The following is a 21,289-nucleotide window of genomic DNA, read 5'->3' on the forward strand; positions in this document are numbered from 1 at the left end:
AAAAAAAAAAAAAAAAAAAAAAAAAGTGAAGGTGACCAGCTTAAATTCCAGAAAAAAGAAAACTCTTATTCTAGAAATTCTTTCCTGCTTTAAAACAAACCAACCTCTCCCCAGGTTTGGACACAAAATCCATCTCAATCCTGTGCTAGTGCCAGCAGATGATCTGTGGCAGCTTAGGTGTGTTACCACCCCTCAGCCCCCTGTACCAGGCAAGGACACATCCCACCCACGAAAACTAGGTCTGTCTGGCCCCCTAGGGCTTTGTTCTGCACACTGAACAAATAGCTGAGGCTTTTCCAGACAAACCTTTAGTGCAAATCAGGCTTCAGTGATATTCCACATGCATTAGGTAACAGCTGCCACTACCAACATTCCCTAGTAAAAACCAACACTAGCTAACTTATATGATGAAAGATCAATTGGCAAGCAAAATTCCACTGTCATAGGCCCACTCACAAAGACCAATGCCAGCCTCATCCCTCTTGTGTTGTGGCAGATGCTTAAGCAATGAAGGAGATGCTGGAGATGGATCTTAGAAAAGGAGAAGCAGCTCTCTTCTTATGATTCTTCCAACTCCTCCCAGTGTGGCCATAGACTGCAGGTTCCTGCAGGCCTTGCTGTTTCAGTGATGGCTATAGTCTCCGCCTGGGCTAACCGACACCCATCCCCAGCCTCACCTGCGCTCCCTGAGCAATGACCAACCTACTTCCAGTTGGCTAATCCACTGACTCCAACCCACTTCTGGTTGGCTAACCCACTATCCAGAACAAGTCCCTAATTATTTTGTTTATGACTTTTCCTACTGTATGTCTTTTGATTCATTTCTCTCATGGGACTGGTCTAGCATAGTATTACTTCTTTAGTGCATCATGGGAAATTGCCTGAGAAAATGCAAGAGGCCAAGCAAATGAGAATCCTCCAAGTTTATGGCACTTGTCCCTTTCTCAATGAAGACTGTGCTTCACCCTTCAGCATCAGGGTCTCCCCTCAGCCTCTCCTCACCTGAGTGTTCTTTGTTCCAACACCATGATGCCTGTGGGGCCCCCTCCCAGACTCGAGGGGCATCCTGTTGGCTCCAAGACAGAAAAAGGAGGGAACGGCAACAGTTAACCATGGATATAAATTTGGAGTAAGTGCTCAGTAATATTGATTGAAGGACTCACAATGCAGGGTGTGTCTTCCTTCTGAGGGACAGACAGGGGGAGGCACATTCCTCGGTGTGAAGGTATCAGGGGCCAGAAATGGGGAGTGAGGCCTTTTGGAAGTAATGAAGGGATTATAACAGGAAAGTGGCACTGGACCATTCCTCTCTCTTCTCGCTCGGTTCTCTGAGTGGCATTGTGGATGGTAGGATGGTTTAGTGGAGGCATTTTAGAGGTCTGGGTTCCCTGGGGATGGGCTCTGTGTGTGATCTGGAGAGCCAACGGGAGTCTAGAGCCAGCCCCAAGGAGAGGAAGTGGGGCTCGCTGGGTCAGGCTGTAAGGGGGAGAGAACCTCAAGGTTTCCACGTGGTCATACTTTGCGCTGGAGAGGTGGGACACTGGGTGTGGTAGATGGGGAAGAGAGGGAGGAGTCATGAAGAAACACAAGATAAGAAAGATACCAAAAGAATTTGGGTTCCTTAAGGAAAAAGAGTTCTACAGTTGTGCCTTGGTATCTGAGAGGAACTGATTCCAGATTGTCCCTCAGATATAAAAACCCATGGATACTGAAGTCCCTGATATACGACAATATAAGATGTCATATTTGCATATAACCTACGCACATACTCCTGTATACTTTAAATTATCTCTACATTACTTATAATACCTAATACTATGTAAATAGTTATGTTGTATTGTTTTTAATTTGTATTAGTTTTTATGTTTGTATCGTTATTTTTTATTTTGAATATTTGCAATACTTGGTTGCTTGAATCTGTAGATGTGGTAACCCATGGATATGGGAGGACCAACTTTAGGTCCAAGGCATTACAGCCTTTAGGTCTACTCTGATTTTCTTGGAGCCTGAGACATGTGGCCCAAGGCTCTTTATGACTGTCCTTACTGCCTTTTAATTGAGAAGAAGTCATTATTGGAAACAGGACTCAAACTGAGAATCAGCAGGTAATTAGAACATTCCAGTTTCCAAATCCAAGTCCTACCTGCTGGATGGCTTAAGTTTTTACACCTTTTTCCATAAAGTGATCAGAATTGTAAAGAAACACCCTAGCTAAGAAACTGCCTTCATTAAACTAGATTCTTGATTACAAATATACAATTATCACAAAAGCTGTTTCTAAACTCTTGCTGGCTCATCAAGAATAAGATTAATCACCACGACTGGCCCAGTGAGTGGCTGGGAACAGCCTGGGGCCCTGGAGTAAAGGCTCCTCTCATAGCGGCAGGGTAGCCAGGATAAAAGGCTCTCCTGTATGGGCCCTCCACTACCCGTTGCTTTTATTACTTTTAAGCTACATATAATCTTAGGAAAGATGAGAAGTACCTAAGATTTTATAATGAAAATTTCAAAGACAGTGGAACTAGCTAGATTTTACCATAACTGTGAGGAATGCTAAATTAAAAGGAAAGCTCTTCTACTTAAAACACAATTGTGGCCTTTCAGATCCCCCAAATATTGGGTTCGGTGCTCCTGGAGCACCCAACTTCTGCCATTGTGGGAAGTATCAGGTTTTTTGTTTAGCTCGTGTAATAACCTACTGTGTGCAATTGCTATCTACAAGTTCTATGACGGAAGGAAAGGTATCTATTTTACTACCATTATACTACCAGCATTAAGCGTAATATCTTTCATATAGAATGAGCTCAACTACTAATAGCTGAAGAAAGGAAGGAAGGAGGGAAAAAAGAGAAGGGGAGGGAGACAGACTAACCCTGACTCAGCCTTTAAAAAGAGAGGGAGGGAGAGGGAGGGAGAGAGAGGGAGACAGACTCACCCTAATGCAATGCAGCACTATCTAGAAGGGCCAGAGGTGGGCAGGATGGACTATGGTCTAGCGGGAGCTCATGACAGCCCTGAGGGACAGGGGAGGGGAAGGTGGTCTGAAGTCTGCAGCAAGGCTAAGCCATCTGCCCCATCTTAATGTAGAACTTTGAGATTTGTGACTAACACTTTTTATTCATCATGGGCTACTGATTTTGTCTTCCAGAACAATTCTTTTTATTCTTACTTGAAACCAAGGATTCCTCCTTACCTTCCCTCCCTTACCCCAGTCCTAGGGGATCCTAGGCCCCCTACCTCTTACATACGTCACTGCTCCTAGAGGTGTGGCCAGAGCTGATGCATTACCTGTTCATTAAGGTGTATGACCTGCGTTTCTAAATCTTTATCAGATCTGGATGCTGAGCCGCCGGAAGAAGCCCTTTTGGCTGATGAGGGTCGAGAAGGTGTGGATCCTGGTTTAGCTGCTGGACTTGATTTAGCTGCACCTGAAAGCAATCAGAATAAATGCTAAATACTGGTAATATTAAAAATGTGTTTTAGATATATAGAAAATGAATGATATAAAAGAAGCTTACTATAACATATAAGAGATACCTCCAGTGATCCCTTCCCATACAGAAGGAGTACAAATATTTCAGCAGGAGTGTATACAGTTAAAAGTATGGTTGTTTTGGGCAATTTATCTCACCTTTGTGAGTGCTGTTTTTTTTCCTCAAGTAACATGAGGTTAATGCCATTGTCCCTTCTCCCTCTGGAGATGTAAGAGTAAGAGAACAAATTTTAAGATTTTAAGAGGAAAGGTTTTAGATAAGCTTAAAAGTATCACCCTAATTGAATTTCTAACAAACAAGAGAAAAGATCTTATAACCGATTAATACTTCAGAAGAAGTATCAATACAAATGTATTTTTTTCTCTTTTAAAACATTTCCTAGCTTTAGCCACTAAAATGCCTAAGAGCAATGACATCTCCATAGCAGCGGGCACTCCTGATGCCCAAACCTTGGTTTCTAAATGTTATTCTGCAATAAAAGGGCTTCTTGAGAAATGGCTGATTCTAGGGATGGGGCAGGGAATGTTCAGGGTAAGCTGAGGATATCTTGTGTCAAAAAGCAAGGAGGTGCTCCAGGATCAATACCAAGAGCTCGAAGGGGTTCCCCACTAGTCACACTTGGGACAGTTTGAATATTAGGAAGAACAATAGCTTCATTTATTGTAATGCACTGGATAAATAAAATCTATTAATCTATAATGACTGAAAGAGAGATGGGCTGGAAGACAGGAAGAGGGAGAGGGAAGAGAAAAGAATATAAAGATCTTTTCAATCCTTTTTAAGGAACACTGGCAGTCAGTAAATGTACAAGAAATGCTGGAACTAGAAAATAAATCACAATTTTGTGACATCCGTAACTAATAAGCGATTCAGAAAGGGCTCATCATTGGACATGTAAACTTTACGTGAGAGGGTTTTGGGGAACAAGATATTTACATGTGTTACTCTAAAGGGGAAAATACACCCTTACAATGGGGAGATCTGAGGGTCAGCACCTTAAGCAAGTGATTCACTTAGCATCACTAATAATGTTATGAAGTGGAAAAATGAAAAACCACTGGTTTCAGGTAAGACCTCACCTATCTGGAGCTCAGCTCACAGCAGACTCTCACTACCTAGAACAACGCACAGACACAAGAATGGCCTCTGCGGCCAAAATAGAAGTCCCAGTGTATACGCAATGTACTTCATGGATTATGAAATTCCAAGCCACTACTGGGGGCCCGCCCATTCCCTTTTCCTCTGAACACAGTCCCCATGAAGTGGGATCTCTGTTTTTCACCATCCCTTCAGTCTGGTGTAGGTGCTCCTTCTCTGTGCTCCCACTGGCCTAATACCCCAACCCCTGCTCTTGTTTAGAGCAAGAAACACATCTTATTCATCTTTGTAACCCCAGTGCGTAGCACAATGCTCAACTGAACATGTATTTGGTTAAAGAGCAAAAGTTTAACAATATAAACAAGGAAATAATACTTTTAGTGATACGGTTTCCAATTTTACAGTTTATTTCCAACTTCACAGTTTATTAGTATCAACAGATTAGCAAGAGCCGAAGGGTTATAAAGACAGGTATGTGACAGCAGTTAGAAGTTTCAACCAACATCCTAATTACAAAGTAGAAAACCGGAAGACCATAAAATTTATATTTGTGTCTTCAGGTGCCTGGGGTCATTAGCTCTGGATGCAAGTCACACCCTCTAGAAACACTGACAGCATGACAGCCTTTAAAATACAGGCCTTTCTGTTAAAAAAATTTTTTTTAAATAAACTTCTTTAAAAACACAGGGAGGTGCCTAATATACTTTAAAATGAGAATGGTTAAATTGGGGAAGACTTAAAATAGTTTGAATTTCTCAGGGTAAATCTGCAGATCCCTGGAAACCTCACCTATGCAGAAGAGCTTCCCAAGCGTTCTAGAGGGCTGACGTTTTGCTTTATTTGTGACTGGTATATGGCCGTGAGGAACCTTCTTCATCTCTGTTGAAGCCCATATAAAACACTCCTGGAACACTACTTCCATATCCTGCTGACCAAGTTCTTTAACCCAAAGGCAAACCAACTGGGTAAAGAAAACAATGTAGACGAGCAGGTAGGGGAGGCAGGGTGAGGACACCTGATCTGGCAAAGAGTCTTCTCTGAGGCAGCCACCAGCCTAACAGGTGGGGAGACAGCTCGGAAATATCAAGTTCATTCAGATCTTTTTATAAGCAATACCTCATATTTTAATATAAAGGAAGTCTAACAGAAAGCAGTGTGAAGACTGCCTATGATCAACACCCCTCACACACACTTATTACACTTATTAAGTGCCTGCCATGGGCCATGCACTGGAGGCCCCTAAAAATGCCTAAGATGCAGTCTTTGTTCTCCAGCTGAGTTCTCACATGAGCAACAGCTATCTAGGAATTCCCAGTGTGGCAACTTCAATGTTCTCAGGAATAAGCCAGTGTTCTATGACTTCATGACCACCCCATGTGATATGGTTTGGCTGTGTTTCCACCCAAATCTCATCTTGAATTGTAGTTCCCATAATCCACACATGTTGTGGGAGGGATCCTGTGGCAGGTAATTGAAGCATGAGGGGCAGTTACCTCCATGTTGTTCTCGTGATAGTAAGTTCTCACGAGATCTGATGGTTTTATAAGGTGCTTGTTCCCTCTTTGCTTGGCACTTCCTCCTTCCTGCTGCCGTGTAAAGAGGGACATGTTTGCTTCTCCTTCAGCCATGATTTTAAGTTTTCTGAGGCCTCCCCAGCCCTGAGAAACTGTGAGTCAATTAAACCTCTTTTCTTTATAAATTATCCTGTCTTGGGCAGTTCTTTATGGCACTGTAAGAACTAATACACCATGCAATTCAGGCTGTATTCCCTCTGCCTCCTTCCTGTCCCCTACCTCCTCTGAGCAAGTAGGTCTACCACCCTTCCAGTCTCAGCTCAGATGTCACTTTGTCTGGAAGGGCAAAGTGCCCTGAACACTTTCCACTGTTGTGGTACGGCTATTTCTTTAATGCCTACTTCTCCCACGAGCGGAAACGCCAGCACATAGGAGTTTTATCTGTATTAGTCACCTTATGCTCTCACCACCAATCACAGTGCCTAACCCAGAGACATTCAATAATAGTTTTTATAATTCATTATATAAGACCTAGCAGAGGCATCTCTTCAGGGTAAGGACACTGGGGGAAGCTTGAGGAGCTGATGCCAATGTCAAAGTCACAGACACAAAGAACCGCCAAGACAAGAAGGAAACCAAATAAAAACCATCAGCCTCCCAGAAAGAGAGCTCCTCCTTGGTTTCCTCTCAAGATTACCTTCTGTAAATTACTTAGGCTCCTTACCTACACAGAATCAGGAGAGGTGGAGTCAACTCAGTCAGTCAGTATATGCTTAATTCTGAGTGGTCTGTGCTGGGCTGTCCAAGCCTGTGCCATGCTCACTGGCCTTTCCTGAGGGCCACAACCTTGCAGAGGGGGCTTCCCTAGAGAGCATGTGATGACCCACCCACGCTGGCAGTCTTTCACAGGCAGGTCAGCAACAACAAAGTGGTTGCAATAACTGAGCTAGGATCATCAGACACACTCATGTTCTGGTATCTGGCCTTATCCAGTCTGATGTCAATTTAAAAATAAAAAAGTGATGGAAGAAACAGAAGCTGACTGCTTATAATACAGGGCTACCACTAATTATATTCTCAGGATATCATCAAATAGAGCTTGAAAAAAAAACTGAAATGTTTGATAAGATGTAGAAGGGGTTGTGGCAAGCCAAACCCCTGGGCAAAGCCACATTTTCAGGGAAGAGCAACTATGAAGAAGCAGAGGACACTGGCCAGGAGAGCAGTGAGGAGACACGCAGGGAGAATCCCCGACCGCGGGAGGCGCTCAGCACGGCTCATGGCAGGGAGGGAGGGTGCAGCTGCTGCAGTTACTGATGCTCTCCCCCTTCTAGCCACACACAGTCACTTGGGGAAACAGGTTTTGCTTTGTTTTCTTCCCTTGAGGAAATATCCCTTGCTGTTAACAGAGCCCAACTTCAACCTGCCTGTGTGGCTTGGACTCGCCAAGCTGTGGTTCAGCAGAGTCTCAGCCCTAAAATGGCATCTGTGTTCACAAATCAGGCAAAGGTCAGGGGGTGGCCTAGGGCCCCAGGGCTCTCCCACTGGCACACAGCATGTGCACCTCCTGGATCCCTTTGAGATGAGAGAGGTGCAGGCGATGAAAATCAGGCTTGGCAACCTGTGCTGCTCCACCACCTACACACAAGTGGGAAGGAAGAACTGCTTTGCCCCACCCTTAAGCCTTGCTAACGGGGACACAGTGCAGGCTGAGTGAAGGAAGAAATGGAAAAAATTCTAAACATTTAATAATCAATCACTTAGGTAATTAGTATTTGATATTTAAAATGAGAGGGATCTTGAAATTCTACTGTTTGGAGAAAAACTGATAACAGAGGAAAATAAATGATGCATGAGGGTATGTGAGATCAGGCCTACTTAACTACATTTTTACCTTCAAATGAATAAATGTGAAGAAATTAAAGAACAGGAAAGGCATGGGAAAGAGCTTAGTTATCTTCCGAGGTTTGGGCAAAAAACAACAACAACAACAACAAAAACCCCATAATTAACAGTTAAACTAAAAGCTCGTTTTCAAATAAATGTAAAGTGGGCTCATTAAATCATCACAAGCTGCAATTTGAAATGGAAGTAATTTACCCCTCGCAGCTGTCACATGATTAAGAAATACTAAATGTATAAAAATAAAAATGAAACCTTTTGTCCTCATTATATTCAATGATTTCATGTTTTCCTTTTCAGGATAAATAATAGACAATATCCTAACATATAGCATAACTCTTTAGAGTGAAGAACTTGTTTTTGTTTATTTGCTTTCTAGGTCTCGCTGTCTTCTAACAACCACACTCTAAAGTTTCCGGGGCTGCCAGATACTCTTTCCCCCTTACCTGGGCAATATTAACAAGAATGTTCTCGCAAAACTGCACAGTTATCAATGTCATAAACTTAACACTGATAGAAGACTTTTATGTGAGCTACCATCTGTATTCCAATCTCGTAAACTGCTCCCAACATGTCTCTGACAGCATCCAATCCTGGTTTTAGATACCGAAGTCCTCAAAAGCTATCTTCTTGCTTCCCAGAATGCCCCACTCCATCAGTGATTTGACTTCTGTACCTTTCCCAGGCCTCTTAGCTCAATGATGCTTATGTGGAAAACATTTACATAATAGCTTTTACAGAGAGTGCACCTACTTTGGCTGTAATACAGATATAGATTTTTTTTCTTGCAGCTGATTCAAATATTTCAATTTTTTTTCAAGCTGCATTTGATGATGTCCTGAGAACATAATTAGTGGTGGCCCTGTTTGCAAGTAACCATTTTGCCCTCAAGCTTTTCTACCTCCCTAATTTTACCTTTCAAAATAAAAAGGAATCTCAGAAGCAGAGGAAAATAAGCATCAATTCTGTCCAAGTCCCTGTAATTCTCTGAATCTGCTCACTGGACATGATTTACAATGCTAGTCTTTGAGCAGTTGTGTCTTAATTAATGCCTTTAGGATTTGGGGGTATAAATATGATTCTAAGACATTTTAACCATAGTTGTAAAACAATTCGGAGTGGTCGGATTCACTGCCTTAGTGAAGCCTGGGCGTTGCCGTGTCTAATGTCAATAACTAGTAGCTTGCTTAATGTTTATGGAAAATGCTGCAACATGTTGGGCATATGAGGCCCAATGGATTCAGAAGAATGAAGCAAATCAAAGCACTGGACTTGGCTTTATCCTTCATGGCCAAGACTCTGCTGGAATTTAGAAATTCTTTTCACATAATCTGCCATATTATTCCTTTTGCCAAAATCATAAACAGAGGAGCTAAAAATATGACATTAATACTGTTGACAAGAACCGCAGAGACATTAAAAACATGAGCGTGTGCACACACACATGCAGGCGGCCACTACTCTTCTGGTTATGGTCATTCCCAATTTTTCTCTACTTTGAGAGCCCTTTCCCCTCCCAAACCATCCCCCCAGCCCTTCTCACTCAAATGAAGAAAACCCAGAGCTGAATAACTATGGCAGAAGATACACTGCATCTGTTCTGATTCATTGTGGATGGATCTGATATTACTTTATTATCCCCTGCACTTTGACAAAGAGATTATATTTTTTAACAGATAATGAGCTTGGTTAAAAAAAAAAGTAATGTCATTGCTGGAGAAGGGGTATGGGCTAGACTGATGAGGAGAGTGAATTCCACAGGAAGAGGACTTCCTCGGTAACTGAACTGACATCAGAACCCTCATACTGCAAAAGGATTGCCAGTCCCTACAGAATTCTGATTACTGCAAATTCAAGTTACATTGAGCTGGTCTTTCCTTCAAAACTGTCTCCATACTTTCACTTTGTAGATTCTGTAATTTGTTCTGAGTTTAGGGCAAAAAAACACCTCAGTGGACAGAGTTCAGGCCAAATGAAACTTAAAAGGGTTCTGGGATGCCCTGATTCATGAGATCATTAGGAGGCTGGTTTTTTTATTCTGAAATTGGCAGTTTGCAGCCCTTATGACTTCTATTCTGACCAATGCAGCCAGTGGTGGGGTTTGCAGCTCTTCCTTTTCAGTGGAGGCTCTTAAGAGTGGGCAGTCCTCCTTGAGCAGCTAGGGGCAGCTCCACACAGCAGGCACGAGCCACACCAATCTCGTGGGAATGAAGACCTGGTAAGGAATTGGACATCCTTCACCTGCCTCTAGGGAGGGAGTGAGTGCAGTGGTCAAGAGTGGGGGCTCAGCAGCCAGAGAGCCTTCCTAGGGGTCCCAGCTCCACTACTTCCTGACTGGTGTAGCTTTGTGGCCACCTTGCTTGCTTTACATTTAAGAAAGGAAGAGCAGTGCCAACTTCCCAGAGTTGGGAGGGGTACATGACTTAATACATGGAAATGATTACATCTGGCACATAGTATGTGCTTAATAAATGGTAGCTTACATTACTATTATTACTCAGCAAATGAGACCTGATTCAACTAATGATGCGAAAGTACACTTGTTTCCCATTTCTAGATACTACGAAAATAAAACAGCTGAAATACTAAGAAAATAAGGCTCATTTTATTTAAAGAACATTTTACAAAATTGATTAACCCAGTTTTTACACAGTGAACAACTATTGTATAAAGATGCACAACTGCATCATGTAAATATGCTCAGCTTCAACAAATTTGCTTTTAGAACCAAAAAATGTGATTAACCCATAACCCACCAATGGGCTCCAAGGCATAGGTTCCTTCCATTCCATGCACTCCCTATCTATCTTCGTCTGTACTTCTTCTAAATTATCCTAATTCATTCATTTGTGCAAACTGTTATTGAGCCATAACCTTATTATGCACCTGAGAAAGCTAACAGGCAACTGAGATCAAACAATGAATGAAACACAAAAGATGCTTGTCCTTGTGGAATTAACATTCTAACAGGGGAACTAGACAATAAATAATAACATAAATTAGTAAGTGATAGAATAAACTAGAAAATAAGTGCTATGAACAAGAGAAAATCAGAGCAGGGTTGCGTAGAGAGAGCTGGGTTGGGGGTGGGCGAGTAGCAATTTTAAATAGGAATTTCATGGAAGGCCTAAGCATCCACTATGGTTTCTTCCTCCAGTTTCCGTTTTTCAACTCAGACCCATGGTACTTTCACGGGCCACACTCACACCAAGGCCACCCAGAAGAACAGAGGTCAGAACACCAAGCACTAGCAGGGCAGTGCCAGGTGCCCCTCTTGCTGGGAGTCCTGCAGCAGTCTGGCACAGATACAGGAGGCGAGAACCTCCTGTGTGGGGTCACTGTGGCTCAAAAGTCTCATTCTTCACAGAAGCCAACAGCTCTTGTAGCAAACTCCATAGTCACAACTTCCAGGATTCCTGCAGGGAACATGCCAGCTGCAGGAGTAACCCTTCCTTCTTCAAGGTTTCTCACAGTGAGTGAGACCTGAGCGAAGACCTGAGGCAGGATAGGAAGGTGGCCGTCTGGACAGCCAGGAGCAGAGCAGACCAGGCAGAGGAAATGCTGAATGGGGGTGCAAAGGCCCTGCCTTCCCCACTCAGGAGCCAGGTCAGGTGGGTGGGGCAGTGTGAGAATGGGATACTGCAGGTAGATAGAAGGTCAGAGATGTACTGGAAGGGCAGGTCAAAAAGGACCTCGCAGGGGAAAAGGGAAGCCAGTGCAGGATCCTGAACAGAGTGACATGATTTAGCTTTGCTTTCAAATAGCTCACTTTGCCTGCCGTGTTGAGAACAGACCAGGGAGGCTGAGGGGAGATGCAGAAAGGTCAGCTAGGGGGCTACTGCAGTAATTTCCCTGGGTATGAGCAGCAAGTGCCTAAGACAAGATTCGTTGTGCTTTTGGTAAAGTACCTGCAATGGTATAGTTTAAGAAACCCTATTCTATATCCTACAAAACAGTCACCAAATGTCCAGCAATTTCACAAAATACACGTTTTGCAATGTTAACAGCAACAAAAAGACATTCTGTGATCAATGGCATGTGCTATTGATTCCAAGGGGAGGGCTTAAGAGAAAACAGGCAGTAACAAGAGCTATGAGTCAGCCTGTTTCCCTCCCAATCCACTGTTTAGGGGTCATTACAGTGTAAAATAAATGGCTCTGTCCCTGGGAGAGCGTACGAGTGAGGCGCACTGCAGGTTGGGGGCCTGCCAAGGGCATGGCTACTGCAGCACAGAATGACCAGCTCCTGAGGACCTCTCTTCGCTGACCGGTGGTCTCAAAGTCTGCCCCTGCAAAGGACAGAGGGCCTGACTCTCCTGAGCATATCCAGTGAGTGTGAGCCTTCACATACCGAGTTACTTCTGCCCTGCTTACTGTCCCTGCTAGAGATGATGTGCTTATTTTTAGCTATCATGTGATTCTCCAGTATTTTCCAGGCTCTGCTTGAGTCACTCTGGTTTCAGAGAATTTTTCATAGGAGGAAAAATGCAGGAAAGTGTTCCGCATCTTACAATGGCTCAAGTATTAAAAATTCTATCTTTTAAATAGTTATTTCAACATGCTATCTATTTCTTTCGATAAACTACTGACTTTTCACACCTCACATCTTGGTAAAAAATTAAGTGTCCTTTGAAACACATTCGGTGTCAAATCCAATCACTATCTTCATTCAAAATATTATTCTTCGATCATTCTCAGAGCAATAGAAATGGCGAGGCTCACTCACCCCATCCCAACAATAATTTAGAGGAGTACGCCTGTTCACTGCAGTAACAGGGGAAGATGGTGACGGAGCCCAGCACACTGAGCCAGCCCGCTGGGCAGATGACACACAGGCATTACCACAACAATGACATCGAGGGTACTACTGCACTCCTGGTATGCAGTACTCATTTACCAAAAAGCTTATACACTAGGATGGTCATTTTGGGGGAACGTAAGTACTAGGTTTATAATATGTCCTTTAGACTCCAGCCAGAGCCCCTATTGACTGACAACTAGCAAGACCAGTGCTTGTGGTTGTTTATTTGATGGTGGCTAACCTGCTGTGCTCCATTAACACCATCTTATCCAGACACTGCTAAGATAGACATGATCTGAGGCCACAGGGCAGGCTGGAGCTCAGGGAAGGGAGAATTCCGAGGTAAGCCCCATGCTCACCAGGCTCCTGGTCCAGGTATCTCTGCTTCTACCAACCGACTACTAAGTTAGAAATGTGTGTAACATTTATCCCTGATTTCCTCCTCTTCTTTACTTCCCATATCCCATTAATCATCCAATTTTGCTGACTGTATCATCTTAGGGTCTCCATCACCCACATGGCTACTGCCTTCATTAAGGCCACTGTCTTCTCCCATGTGGTTTGCGGCAAAGCCTCTTAGCTGGTTTACGAGATTCTAACTGTACCCTCTCTAATGTGTTTTCTATAATACAAAGCACGCTTCTGCTTAAACTTTTCCATGACTCCCTACTATAAAGTGTAACCTCAGTGTGACAAACAAATCCTAAAGTAATCCCCTTACCCTATTAATCTCCACCTCCTGGTGTTCATGTTTTTGTATAACAGCCTCCCCTTGAGTGTATGTAAGACCCGTGACCTGACTCTAACCCACAGAACATGGCAAAGGTAATGGGAGTTACTCTCACCATTATGTTACTACATGACCATCTTGCTGGCAAACATGCCAGAGAGACTTCCCCTATTGCCCTGAAGAAGTAGTTGCCATGAAGTAAGCATCTTTATTGGAAAAGCCCATAAGGTAAGGAGGTGCAAGTGGCCTCCAGGAACTGAGGGTGCTTTCAGCAAGAAACTGAAGCCTTGGTCCTGCAGCCTCAAGAAAACTGTCAACAACTTGAGGGGCTCACAAAAGGGCAAGGAATCCAAGAAGTAGGAACTGTTAAGAAACATTTTCTAGAAGTAATTATATGAAAAAGACACTTGCACACACATGTTTACAGCAGCACAATTCACAATAGCAAAGATATGGAACCAACCTAAGTGCCCATCAACCAACGAGTGGATAAAGAGAATGTGGTATACATACATCATAGAATACTACTCAGCCATAAAAAGGAATGAAATAATATCTTTTGCAGCAACTTGGATGGAGCTGGAGGCCATTATTCTAAGTGAAATAACTCAGGAATGAAAAGTCAAATAGTGCATGTTCTCACTTCTAAGTGGGAGCTAAGTTATGAGGATGCAAAGACATAAGAGTGATATGATAGACTTTGGGGACTCGGGGGTGGGGAAGGTTGGGGGGGAGTGTGGGAGAAAAGACTACATATTGGGTACAGTGTATACTGCTCAGGTGATGGGTGCACTCAAATCTCCATACAAGGACTTATCCATATAACCAAAACCACCTGTACCCCAAAAACTATTGAAATAAATTTCAAAAGGCAACATTTTCTGAGCTATTGCATAGTGTACTAGCATACTTTCTAAGTTACAGTGTAAGAGGCTTCTCAGGTAATGGATATGACTTGAGAGCACTTCAAAAACAGCCATGTGTTGACTGAGTACTACATCTTCCTTGATCCAGATGAATGCTGCAAAGATTCAGCTTAAACTCATCAACTCAATAATTACATGAAGACCTTCTACGGGCCAGGCAATGGGGGAACAATGATTGAACAAGACAGAGTTGAGTTATAGCGTAATTCACCCAATTCAAAGGGATTCTAGAAAATTCTACAAGTCAAAGCTGTTTTCGATTCCTGCCCAATATACTAAGTAACAAAAACAGGTATGAATAATAAAGAAAAATAGGGGGCCGGGCCCAGTGGCTCAAGCCTGTAATCCCAGCACTTTGGGAGGCCAAGATGGGCGGATCACGAGGTCAGGAGATCGAGACCATCCTGAACATGGTGAAACCACATCTCCACTAAAAAATACAAAAAACTAGCCGGGCAAGGTGGCGGGTGCCTGTAGTCCCAGTTACTCGGGAGGCTGAAGCAGAAGAATGGTGTAAACCCGGGAGGCAGAGTTTGCAGTGAGCTGAGATCAGGCCACCGCACTCCAGCCTGGGCGACAGAGTGAGACTCCGTCTCAAAAAAAAAAAAAAAAAAAAAAAAAAAAAAAAAAAAAAAAAAAATTGGTTCACAGACAATCTATGACATTCTGCTTGTGGAAACTAAGAATGAATGCTAAGTCAGCGTCTTGTGTGGTCTGGCGAGGTTTACAGTTAGGCTGGAAGTAAAATCTGATATTATACCTATGGAGAGAAAAGGAATGATCCATCAGATGAGGACATGGGGTTTAGTTATAGAATTAATATTTCAACACATATCAGGAACATCTATATAAGATTAATGACCCAGTGCTATTTTGAAAAGGGCTAGGATGGTCTGCCAGTGCAGGGAGGACAACAATAGAGACCCTCGCCCTCCTCTGCAGAGCCCTGTGTGAAGGAACAGACTCTACGTGCCCAAATACATGCCAATGGCGTCTATCCTTCACTTTCAAATCACCCAGACCATTCACATGGAGAGCTAATTGATTTGAAGGATTAAAAAATCAGAGATTAGTAATTCTACTAATCTAGGGCTCAATATTCTTGGCTTTATATACACTTCTGCTTTTGAGCTAATAAGAGGCCTGGAACAAATGGTTTTAACATTTCCTGCATCTATAAATGTAGACAGTAACTCTACAGTATAGTAACTCTCTCTCACCCTAGAACTTACTAGTTGGATGAAAGGAAATGTTTTTGAACTTTTGAAAAATCACGATAAAAAAATAAATGTCATCTCAATAGAACAGCATGTGTTCTGTCGTCTCAAGCCTAAGTAACACTGCAGAGCTTTTTATATCCTCCATATACCATGTAATTTGAATTTGGTTGTGAAATTTACTGTGGTTCAATATAGTGTGGGGAGGAAGTAAGAGGAGAAAACAAGACCACATCCATGACATATGAGAGGCGCAATATAATATAATGATGAAAGCGCATGGGTTCTGGAATCACAGAGTCTGGCCTTAAATCTTAAGTCCTCTCCTTCTAGTGTGTGACCCTGGCAAGTTACTAAACCTCTCTGTGCCTCAGTTTCCTCAACTTTAAAGTGGAGGGTAATTATATGATCTGTCTTTTAGAATTGTTGAATACATATTAAGTTCTTAGGATAATAGCTGACACTTAATATGTGCTCAATAAATATTTGCTAATATTACTGATGACTCCTTCTATATTTTATTTTTTTGAGACAGGGTTCCACTTTGTTGCCCAGGTTGGAGTGTAGTGGCATGAACATGGCTCACTGCAGCCTTGAGCCCCAGGCTCAACTGATCCTCCCACCTCAGCCTCCTGAGTAGCTGGGACTACAGGTATGTGCCACCATGCCTGGCTAATTTTTGTATTTTTTGTAGAGACAGGGTTTTGCCATGTTGCCCAGGCTGGTCTCAAACTCCTGAGCTCAAGCAATCCTCCCACCTTGGCCTCCCAAAAAGCTGGGACTGCAGGCATGAGCCACACTGTGCCTGGCCTTCTACCTTTTAAATGTTTTCATTTTCCCTAACTTTCATGAAAAATTCTATTCATATTAAGATTCAGATTTGAGTTGCATAGTAACAGTACCACAACATTCTGTAGGTTTTGATCTCTAAGCTTTAAAATACTCTAGTTTTTTTAAATGTACATACTTTGACCCAGAAATCCAAAATAATTAAAAATTGCAAATTGAATTAATAAATCATCTGTCAAAAATGCTATCTCAGTAAGCAAAGAAATTAGGATGGGAATGAAAAATGTACGGCTCTTCCTAGGAAGAAGCCCTTGGGCTTTTCTACAGATACTGCCAGGAGATTCCCATTTGAAACTCCAGAATTCTTCATAATTTTCTGCTCTTCTCTCTGCTCAATATTTTAAACTCGGAAATATTCAGTGTACTGGCAAGGCAGGGCACTGCTCGTATTTTATGCTGTGGTTTTTATCATCATAAGAGGTAGGTGCTACGGTCTGAATGTCTGTGTCCCCCTCAGATCTATACATTGAAACCTAATCCCCAACACAGTAGTACTAAGAAGGTGGGGTCTTTGGGAGGTCTAATGGGTCATGATCTCTATGAGATCAATGCCCTTATAAAACAGGCCTAAGGGGCTTTGCCTCTTTCACCATCTGAGGAAACAGAAGGCACCATATATGTGGACAGGGCTCTCACCAGACCCTGAATCTGCTGGTGCACTGGTCTTGGACTTCCCAGTCCCCAGAACTGTGAGAAATACATTTCTATTGTTTATACAAGGCTACCTAGTTTACGACATTTTGTTACAGCAGCCTGAACAGACTAAAATGTAGAGAAATGCAGTTTCAGTTCTTCTTTGAGGAGAAAACTATCTCAATGTCTAGCAGTGTCTTTTATACATCTTACATATGTAACCAGAAGAACAAAGCTACTGCTACCTCTCTTCTTCCAGGGAGTAGGGGATCTTCTATAAGAATTTAATTAGTTGAGCCATTAGAATATTTCTATTTTTTCCAAGTCTTAATGTAGCTAAGGGAGTAGCCATTAAATGGTATGCAGCTTAGCAACGGAATCGTTTCTTAATATGAACAGGTCAAAAGGATGCAATGCTAATATGAGGTAGGGGTTGGGTAAAAGAAACAGTGTTCTGCCGGGCATGGTGGCTCACACCTGTAATCCCAGCACTTTGGGAGGCCGAGGCGGGTGGATCACCTGAGGTTGAGAGTTTGAAACCAGCCTGACCAACATGGAGAAATCCCATCTTTACTAAAAATACAAAATTAGCGAGCGTGGTGGTGCATGCCTATAATCCCAGCTACTCGGGAGGCTGAGACAGGAGAATCGCTTGATTGAATGCGGGAGGCGGAGGTTGCATTATTGCATTCCAGTCTGGGCAACAAGAGTGAGACTCAATTTAAAAAAAGGAAAAAAGAAAAAGAAAAGAAGAAAAGAAAAGAAAGAAACAGTGTTCTGCATAATAATGAGAAGTACTAACATCTATTTGAAAAGAAGTCTTGCTAATTATGGGCTAGTAAGAAAAATGCATCTCTTCCTTGTATTATTACATGATTTCTAAAATTAATATTTGATCCTTAAAGACATATGTAAGGGACTTGGGTAGGAGAGTATGTGGATAAGTGACTGGGGACTGTAAAATAGCAGTACCAAGCAGGCATCTACTGGCAAACTGTAAGAATAAACAGGCATGACTCATCCTGATGGCGAGACCATCAAGGGACAAGAAGGGTAACTATACCCACCCTACAGGGCTCTGGGAAGTCAAATGGCATCATAGACTGTCCTAGAGTTAATTTCTTAGAGTAAATAATGGTTTTAGGGAAAGACCAACATTTGTGGTTAAATTAAGGAGTTTCTCAAAAAGGTAAATGAAGATTTAGGGCATCTTTGCAGTAACAAGGAAAAGGAAGTCTTACATAAAGGCACAGGCTTGAGGCTAAGGTTAGATCCCCTTGAATGGGAGTTAACTTCCTGAGTATTTTTCCCTTGGACTCTAATTGAGTTAAATGCCTGTTAACTCACAAACATCAACCTTCTTTGCAGCAATATAACAAAATCCAGTCTTCAGAGCATTAAAATTCACAATAACTAAGACATAACCCAACATTATTTGACATATAAAGGGCCAGGAAAATGTGACATATTCTCAAAGAAAAATAAATCAACAGATGTCAATTGTGAGATGGCCACAATAATGGAATTAGCAGACAAAAACTTTCAAAGCAGCTACCATAAGCCTGCTTAGAGAAGTAAAGGAAATAGGCTCCTAATGAATGAAAAGATAGGCAAACTCAGCAGAGAAAGAAAAAAAAAAAAGTAAACAGAAAAATACAATAGCTGAAATTTTAAAATGAAGACTTCTACAACAGTAGAATGAAGATGACACAGGAAAGAGAGGGTAAACTTGAATTTACATCAACATAAACCATCTAATCTAAAGAAGAGAGAAAATAAGTACTGGGAAGAAAATCAACTGTGCCTCAGGGACTTTTGGTATAATTTCAAAAGCTCTAACATATGGATAAATGAAGTCCCAGAAGGATAGGAGAAAGAATGGAGCTGAAAAAAAACTTGAAAAAATAATGCTTGGAATCTTCCCAAAGACATAAACTCACAGATTCAGGAAGCATAATGAACTCCAAAACAAGATAAATTCAAAGAGAACCATAATTAGGCACATCATAGTCACACTACTGAAAACCAAAGATAAGGAGAAAATTTTGACTGCACTTAGAGAAAAACTATGTATTACATACAGGGTAGAATGAGTATGCACTTCTTATCTTTGGAGGCCACATGCAGTGGAATAACATCTTTAAAGTGCTTACAGGCAAAAAATAAAACAAAAGGAAAAACAAAACCCAGCTTGAATCCTTTATCAAGTGAAAATATTCTTTAAGAATGAAGGTAAAAAAAAAGACATTTACAGAAAAGAAAATCAAAATAATTTTGCCACTGGACCTGCAATATAAGAAATCCCAACAAAAGGCCTTCAGGCTAAAGAGAAACGAAACCGGTAGGGAACTTGGGTGTTCAGAAATGTAGAACATTGAAAATAGTAAAAATATGAAACAAACAACTTTTCCCATAATTTCTTTACAATAGATAAGACTGTTTAAAGCATAACTGTCTAATAGAAATATGTGAACCACATAAATTTTCAAGTAGCCACATCAAAAAGGTAAAAAAACTCCACTGTTTTTAACATATGCAAAATATATACAACATACATGAAATATAATTTCTACATGTAATCAATACAAAAATTATTAGATGTTTTACATTCTGTTTCTCACACTGAGTCTTCTAAATTCAGCATGCATTTTATACACACAGCACATTTTAATGATGAACAAGCACATTTCAAGTGTTCAAAAGCCAACCTGTATTAGACAGTGTAGGTTTAAAGCAAAAGTTGTAACATTATCTATCTTGTGAGGTTCATAATGTATATAAATGTAATACATATGACAACTATAACAAAGAACAATGGGGAGGGATGGTTGCAAGGTTTCCACATTTTACATAAAGGTATACAGTATTAATTTTAAGGATAGTGTGAAAAAACAAGAATATATATGTAATCCTTAGAGCAACACCTAAAAAATAAGTGGGAAGAGGTGTAGTCTGAAAGGTGGTAAGTAAATTAAAATAGAAACCTAAAAAAATATTTTAAAAATCCAGAAGATGACAGGAAGGGAGAAACAACAAAACAAGAAACAGAGGGGACAAACAGAAAACAAATAATGTGGTAGATCTAAATCCAATCAAATCAATAATTACATGATTATATGAAATGTAAATGGACTGGACACTCCAATTAAACAGTAGAGATTATCAGAATGAATAAAAAAGCAGACCTGATTACATGCTGTCACACTTTAAATACAAAGACAAAGACAGGTAGAAATTTAAATTATCATGGAGAAAGATGATGCCATGCAATAGTAAGCATAAAAAAGCTAGAGTAGCTAGATTAATGTCAGATAAAATAGATTTCAAGACACAGAATATTATCAAAGATAAAGAGGAACACACTTCACACAATACAAAGGCCATACTGCTCAAAGTAATTTATAGATTCAAAGCTATTTCCATCAAACTACCACTGCCATTCTTCACAGAATTAGAAAAAAACTATTTTAAATTTCATATGGAATCAAAGAAGATCCTTTATAGCCAAGACAGTTCTAAGCAAAAAGAACAATGCTGGAGGCATCACACTACCTGACTTCAAACTATACTACAAGGCTACAGTAACCAAAACAACATGGTTGCTGGTAACAAAACAGACATATAGACCAATGGAGCAGACCTCAGAAATAACACCACACATCTACAACCATCTGATCTTTGACAAACCTGACAAAAACAGGAAATGGGGAAAGGATCTCCTATTCAGTAAATGGTACTGGGAAAACTGGCTAGCCATACGCAGAAAACTGAAACTGAACCCCTTCCTTACACCTTATACAAAAATTAGCTCAAGATGGATTGAAGACTTAAATGTAAAACCCAAAACCATAAAAACCCTAAAAGAAAACCTAGGCAATACCATTCAGGACACAGGCATGGGCAAAGACTACATGACAAAAATGCCAAAAGCAATTGCAACAAAAGCCAAAATTGACAAATGGGATCTAGTTAAACTAAAGAGCTTCTTCAGAGCAAAAGAAACTATCATCAGAGTGAACAGGCAACCTACAGAATGGGAGAACATTTTTGCAATCTACCCATCTGACAAAGGTCTAATATTTACAAGGAACTTAAACATATTTACAAGAAAAAAAAAACATCAAAA

The 21,289-nt window shown here is 41.3% G+C and overlaps 1 protein-coding gene across 4 annotated transcripts in view; it reads right to left on the reverse strand.

Annotated features, from left to right (window-relative positions):
* Positions 1–21,289, reverse strand: part of MAPRE2 (microtubule associated protein RP/EB family member 2) — a 167,202-nt gene that overhangs the window by 13,691 nt on the left and 132,222 nt on the right. For all 4 annotated transcript variants that reach the window (XM_017874060.1, XM_017874062.1, XM_017874061.1 and 1 more), the window contains one exon: positions 3,289–3,428. In XM_017874060.1, the coding sequence (XP_017729549.1) occupies positions 3,289–3,428 (140 nt within the window). The remainder of the gene's footprint in view (positions 1–3,288; positions 3,429–21,289) is intronic.

This window comes from Rhinopithecus bieti, unplaced genomic scaffold, assembly GCF_001698545.2.
Source record: "Rhinopithecus bieti isolate Rb0 unplaced genomic scaffold, ASM169854v2 scaffold_5260, whole genome shotgun sequence".
Lineage (NCBI taxonomy): Eukaryota > Metazoa > Chordata > Mammalia > Primates > Cercopithecidae > Rhinopithecus > Rhinopithecus bieti.